The sequence below is a fragment of the Neopelma chrysocephalum genome, unplaced genomic scaffold, assembly GCF_003984885.1.
Source record: "Neopelma chrysocephalum unplaced genomic scaffold, ASM398488v2 Primary Assembly neopelma1_136, whole genome shotgun sequence".
NCBI lineage: Eukaryota > Metazoa > Chordata > Aves > Passeriformes > Pipridae > Neopelma > Neopelma chrysocephalum.
In genome coordinates, this window is record NW_020897798.1 from 142425 (window position 1) to 149241 (window position 6817).

General features: G+C 45.9%; 1 protein-coding gene across 1 annotated transcript in view; it reads left to right on the top strand.

Annotated features, from left to right (window-relative positions):
• LARP4 (La ribonucleoprotein domain family member 4) overlaps nt 1-2021 on the top strand; it is a 22725-nt gene extending 20704 nt beyond the window's left edge. The window contains exons 10-11 of the mRNA XM_027699082.1: nt 603-845; nt 1577-2021. Of these exons, the coding sequence (XP_027554883.1) occupies nt 603-845; nt 1577-1915 (582 nt within the window). The 3' untranslated portion in view covers nt 1916-2021. The remainder of the gene's footprint in view (nt 1-602; nt 846-1576) is intronic.
• Nucleotides 2022-6817: the final 4796 nt, after the last annotated feature.

The following is a 6817-nucleotide window of genomic DNA, read 5'->3' on the forward strand; positions in this document are numbered from 1 at the left end:
CGTGCCCACTGCCCTGGGGAGCCTGGGCAGTGCCCAACCACCCTCTGGGGGAGGAACCTTTCCCTAATGTCCAACCTGATCCTGTCCTGACACAACTCCAGCCCTTCCCTGGGTCCTGTCCCTGCTCACGGGGACCAGAGGTTGGAGCTGCCCCTCGGGAGGAGCTGCAGCCCCCGAGGAGTCTCTTTCAGTCTCCTCCAGCTGAACAAACCCAGTGCCCTCAGCTGCTCCTCCAGACCCTTCCCCATCCCTGTGTCCCTCCTTTGGACCCTCTCCAACAGCTTTAGATGTTTTTTTACCTGCCCAAAGTGCCCCCAGGACTGAGGTGAGGCCGCCCCAGCTCAGAGCAGAGCGGGACAATCCCCTCCCTGCCCTGCCCAGGGACACTGGGCCTGGTGCCCCCCAGGACATGGTGACCCTTTGTGCTGCCAGGGCCCTGCTGACTCATTTCCATGCTTCAGCAGTGTCTCAGAGCAGTGTCAGTGGAGTTGTTTCTCCATCTGTGCTTGGCGCCTTCTCCAGAGGCCACCAGATGGAAACAACAAATGGTGGTGGGAATGGCTGTGCCATTCTGTTCTGATAAAGTGCAGCTGTGACTCCAGAGCGAGGAACCACTCTCTGAAACGTTCCTTTACGTGCCAGCAGGTTTTGATGTGAATTGTTGTTGCTTTCCCAGCACGGTTCAGCCGGAGAGCAAACCAGAAGAAGCGTCTGCTCCGAAGGACGTGGCCAGCCAGGCTTCCCCCCCGGCCTCCCTGTCCCCTGTCAGTGCTGCAAAGCCCCCCAGGACAAACACCTCCTCACCTTCTGCTCAAGCCAGTGCAGCTCCTGCTCTGTCGACACAGGTAAGGCCCAGAGCAGGGGGTGAACCCCGGGAGCTTTTCGATGCAGGGGGTGAACCTGGGGAGCTTTTCGATGCTACCCCGGCGCTTTCTCTCCTCTCTCATCCGTGGTGTTGCTGCTGATGCCTGCTCAGCTGGTGCTTAGAAAAAAAATCCAGTTAGTTGGGGTGAGATAAGGAAAGGATTTAATAGTGCCAAGGCAAGAGATGTTACACGACGCGCGCCCCGGGCTGTGCCCGAGGTGTTACATTTATAACAATATCTGGCCAATCCCAAGTGTGACCACCCCATGGCTTTTGCTCTGGTCCACCCCCTGAATTGGGTCTGGGGTCTTTTTGGGACCCTCTCTTCATCATCCTTCATCATCTTTGGGGTACAGAGAGCAGAGTCACCCAGTTCTTTGACTCTGTCCTGCGGTTTAGGCCAAGATACGAGCGTTCCCCAAACAAGACAGGCTTTGCCTTGACTAAGAGACTAAACATTTTCTACTGGATACGGGGATAGGGTTGATATGGGGGGTATGGAATGGGGTAAGAGGCTTAAGGAATGTATAAACTAAGGGGTGCTAGGAGAGGAGGGAGAAAGGGTTGTTTCTAAAATCTACTTCTATTACCTATAAAACTTTATAAGGGTAGAAAAATAAGAAAACCACTGGGGTTTAAGGCATCACTGCTGTGCCTGGAAGGTGCTCTTGGCCTCTTGGCACCTAAACCTTGCTCTTCTTGGTCCCAAAGGAGCCTCGCAAGCTCAGCTACGCCGAGGTTTGCCAGAAACCCCCCAAGGAGCCGCCCCCCGTCCCCGTCCAGCCCCTGCGGGAACATCGCGCCAACATCGTCCCCCCTGCCAAGGCCGAGGAGGACGGACCGGCCGAGAGGGCTCCGGAGAAGGTTCCTCCTCCTGAGAAGGCCGAAGGTCGGATGAAGGATTACTCCGGGTTCCGTGGAGCTCCCAGGGGAGGAGCCGCCGGGAAAATCAGGGAACAGAGGCGCCAGTTTGGCCGCAGATCTTCGCCTCAGGGAGCCCCGCGGCGCGTGGGGAAGGAGCAGTTTGTGCCACCGCGGTCACCAAAGTAACGCCGGGCCATCCTAACCATCCCCTGGTTCATCGGAGCTGTTGGACTGAGAGGAGCAGCAGAGAACTGGGAAAAGGAGGAGGAAGGAAGGATTCGGGAAGGGGAATTCAGAGGGGGCGGGGCTCGGGCGGGGGAGGGGGTTTGGGAGGGCCCCAAAATAAATTTCTTAAAAAAAAAAAAACAAAACCAAGCGATCTCGCGAATGCTGGAGGATTCCAATCACTATAAATATAGAGATTATAATTTTTGTATTTTTTTTTTTGTTTTTAATTTGCAGAGAGGGGGTTTTTCCTGCTTGAAAAATCGGTTTTGGGGGCTTGTGAAAGTAAGAGTTCTGACAAAGAGAAAGGATCTGACTTGGACGAATTAACCTGTCCCTCGGCGCGGGAGGAAAAAAAAAAAAGGATAAGAGAATTATTATTTTTGAAAAAAAAAAAAAAAGAAATAATGAGCGTTTCTGTAAAATTAGAACTTCTTTTTTTTTTTTTTTAACCTATTTAACATTTGGCTTTGTGGGCTGGTGTGTGTGCCATGGATGGCCTTGCATTGCAGCCCCTCTGCAGCGGCGTGAGCGGAGCGAGTGCAGCCAGAGCTGGTCGTCATCACTTTTAGTCACTGATGATGAAAACTGAATGTACTACTGTAGTTAAACCTCGTGTTTCCAGCTTGAAGTAGAGTCTTCTTGACCTTACTAATGATTCATTCAGCGAGCTTTTTTAAAAAAGTGTCATTTTTGCAGGATTACCGGATTGTAGATGAGAGGGCGTGGACAGCAAAAGGTGTCTTTGGAGGCAGAAGGAGCACGTCAAGAGTTTTTAATTTGCCCTTTTTTCCTCGCCTCCTTTTGAGGGCAACTTCTTAGGTTTGGGGTTTTGTTTGTTTGCTTTTGTTTTTCCCCCCTTTCTTGTTACTTTCTCTGATTTCTTTATTTACAGGCTGTAGTGTGTTTTTCCTGAGGCAGGCCCAGCGGCTCCACAGTACCTCGTGTGTGGCTGCACAGGTAAAGAGCCTGGAATTCCGGCTGCAGATGTGGAATTCTGCCTTGGCAGGTGGGAACTCTGGGCACTCACCATCCTCTCTGGATGGCTGGCAGCAAACCAGAGCCGGGTTTTCTTTGTCCTGCCTCTGGAATGAGCTGTTTGGCCTCCAGAGATCAGGGTTTTTACGTCTGGGGAACTCGTTGTTTACAGCTGATGTGGTAGCAACTGACTCGTTGTAACTGTTTAAAAGTGGAGCTAAAGGTGAAGAGTTGAAACCCCCTCATGTTCAGAGAAGCTACTGGAAAGGTGGCACCTTGCCAGCTGTGTGCTGCCTGAATTTGCAACACTATTGTGCAGTAAGTGGTTAAAGTTTCAGGGTGATTAATGACCGAAATAGGAACATTCAGCTCATTAATCTGCCAAAATCAGCATGCCAGGGTTCAGAGTTCTGTAGAAAGCGTTAGGGAAAAGTAGCTTCCAGCAGTAAGAATCACATTTTTATTTTTTTCCTCCTTTTTTTTTTTTGGTCTTTATTTTTTTGGGTTTTTTTTTTTTGTTTTTAGTGAATAGCAAGTGTACAAATTTAAAGTCGTAAGTTGTGAACACTGGAAAAAACTTCAATTGTGATATATTCCGTAACCATCTTAGTAATATATGCTCGTGTTGCCATAGAATGAATGTAAGTGGCAGTTAAAATAACTGTGAAAATTTTTCATCTTCTGAGTTTCTTAGCCAGATAACCCTCGGCGACTTGGGCCTCAGTAGGAATTCTCTTATCAACTGCTTGGAGAACACTCATATCTATTTTTATAAATATATATATAAAGCCAGAGTTGTCATTTTCTCTAACTTATTATTCAGCTTGGCAATTGCTTTTGAGTTTGATTCATAACACAATATAATGTATTTATGCAGTTAACTGTTCATTTCTACGCATGGGATTATATTGTAGAACCATAGAATAGGCTGAGTTGGAAGGGACCCGTCAGGATCATTGAGTCCAACTCCTGGCCCTGCCCAGGAAACCCCCCCCAAAAATCCCACCATGTGCCTGAGAGCGTTGCCCAAACGCTTCTTGAAGTCAGACAGGCTTGGAGCTGTGCCCACTTCCCTGGGGAGCCTTTTCCAGTGCCCACCCACCCTCTGGGGGAAGAACCTTTTCCTGAGATCCCACCTAAAACCTCCTCCCACTCAGCTTCCTGCCGTTCCCTCCAGTCCTGTAGTGTGTATACATAACATATATATATATAAAAATATATATATAAAAAATACCAAAACCATTATTCACTTTCAAACTACCTGTACTGGGTTTGGGAGGTTTGTTGTTTTTTTGTTTTGTTTTTTTTTCTTTTTAATTTAGTAAAAAAAAAATAATCATTGATCACATCTACAGTTTAGGGATTCTTACAGACCCTTCTCCCTTTACTTTGGTGACACTGAGCTTGTTGGAATGAGAGAGGGAAGCTTTTAAAACATTTCGAGTGTCAAAGCTCTGAAATGCAACGAAGTGCAAAGTTTGATTGGTCTTTAAGGCTTTTAAACAATTCTTGCAGCCAAACTGGAACAAAGTGAACCTGTGGGATGGTCCCAGGTGTCTGGGGGAGATTGTGCCCTGTGGTTGGGAGGCTGATCCGAGCAGGAATTGTGTGGGATCTGCTGCAGATGGTGATCAGAATTCCCTGATCCATCTGCTGGAGGGACCTGGTGGTGCTGAGAGGACCTGGAGGGGGAAATGTGACTTGTGCACTGGTCAGAGGAGGGGAAAACCCAACCAGCTGCAGTTCAGTCCCTGTGAGGGATGGGAAGGGATGCTCTGGGTGTCCTGGGAGTGCATTTCCAGCAGCAGATCGTGGCTCTTTGTGCAGTGAATGCAAGTCAGGCTGTAACTTGGCTTTTTCCAGCACATCCCAGCTCCTCTCAGCTCGGGGCACTGCGAATTATTTATTTTGTACCTGGGTGCAGGGATTTCACAGGAGCCTTTCCCTTCCACCCTTTCCAGCTGTGGTTTGGGGTTTGGTTCCTTTCCTTTTTATCCTTTTCCATGCAGGGGGAAATTCCCAAGTGGACACAGAGGCTGTGAATCCGTGGTGGGGTGGGAAGTTGTGCACCAGGATTCAGGGACGGGCTGTTCCCTTTTCCTCCCCGGGCTGGGCTTGGGCTTGAGTCCCTCCCCACCAGTTTGCCTGTTGGACAGACTGGGGAAACTGGGACAAAGCAAAGGTTTGGAGCTGGATTTCGTGGGAGCTGGATCGTGGTGCCAGCAGAGCTCAAACTGTCCCTGTTTCCAGGGGGGGGACACTTGAGGTGACAACAGTTCTCAGAGGTTCCTTCTGGGTGGTTCCTGGGGGGGTGTAAAGGCAAATTGTCCTGCTCTGCTGATCTTAAAATACCAGGAGGTGCAAATCCCACCTGACTTTGCAGCTTTTAGGAGCTGTGACTTTGTTTTCAGAGTTTTGGTAGCAGCAGAAACACTTCCCAGTTCAGCTCTTTTCCAAATTACGTGGAAAAGACGGGGCCCCCCTCTCTTGTGCTTCTGCTGGGGAGTGAAATTCTTTTGCATGTGATAGATGAAAAAGTGCAAAAAAAAAAAAACGTTCTATTTCTTTGGATTTCTAACATTAAGTTAGTTTTATAGTATCTTACATTCCTGCTCTCGTCGTTTTCGTTCCGTTTCGTTTTGAATTAGCCTGGCACAGTTACCATGGTGCAGTTCTAGCTGTAGGTTTAAAATAAAAAAAAATTAAAAATACTAAAAAAAAAAAAAAAAATAAAGTAACCCACTTATTAACCAGAAGAGAAAGATGATACTGTGGCAGATCAGTAGCAAATAAGTGACTTAATCAATGCTTTACTGTAGTTAAATAGCTATGGCCTTACTTCTTTGTCGATATTCAGCTTAATTGTCTTGGAACTGTCCGCGATTTTTACTGTCCCCAGGTGGGTTCCCCTGGGCTGAGATATCTGGTATGTACAGATGATATTTTAAATTTGTAAAATGCACCCTTGTTATATTACAGACGATGCAACAGAAATGCACTTCGGGGGGAAAAAAACGGCTTCTGATGAGTTTTTTGTAAAATCCTTGATTACTACAGATATGCAATAGAGGTTTTTTTTTTTGTTTGTTTCTAATTTTGATATTTCCTTCTGAAACGTAAGATTGTTGCCATTAATCTGAATGATTTATCATGCTCTTCTTTGCGTGTATATATTACATATTAGTCTGAGCTTCCTTTAGGATGGTACATAATTTTGGGTTGTTGTAGTATTTTAGTTGGCTCTTCTCTTAAGTGCCTTTAGCTCAGGCACTTCAAGAGGTTCATTGAGTCTGTTTTTAATGTACAGAGTTGGGAGGACTTGAAATGGAGTTAAAGCAACTTATTTCTGAAAAAAAAAAATAAAAAAAATCCATCTGCAAACTAACCTGTAACAACTTTAAGATTTTATATTTAAGAACCAGAGGTTTATTTTTATGGAGCTTCAGTTATGGATACAGTTTCCAAAAAAAAAAGAAAAAAAAAAGCAACTTCAAATGTAAACAGACTGTGCATAAATGGGTTTTGTTCTAATTTTTATAGAATACAAAATATTCAGATAATATATTGAGCTCGAGTTATTACAGACATCTTGTTCCTCCCGGATGAATCCAGCTTCCCCTTGGCATTGACGATCTCTCTTCAAAGTGGTAGGAAAGGAGAAAAAAAGCGACTTTATCTGGCTTTTAGACTGTCTGTTCTGGTTTATTCCTGTTGTCAAAACTGTCCAAAACGAAATTTGTGTCAAGTAGGTTCATGCTTTAAATGTTCAAATGATAATACATGTATTTGTATTTGTTTTTGACATTGCCAAGGTGCTATGGGAAATTGAAATAACAGTTAGAAAAATAAAGCTGATTTAAAAGAGAAAAAAAAAACACCAAAAAA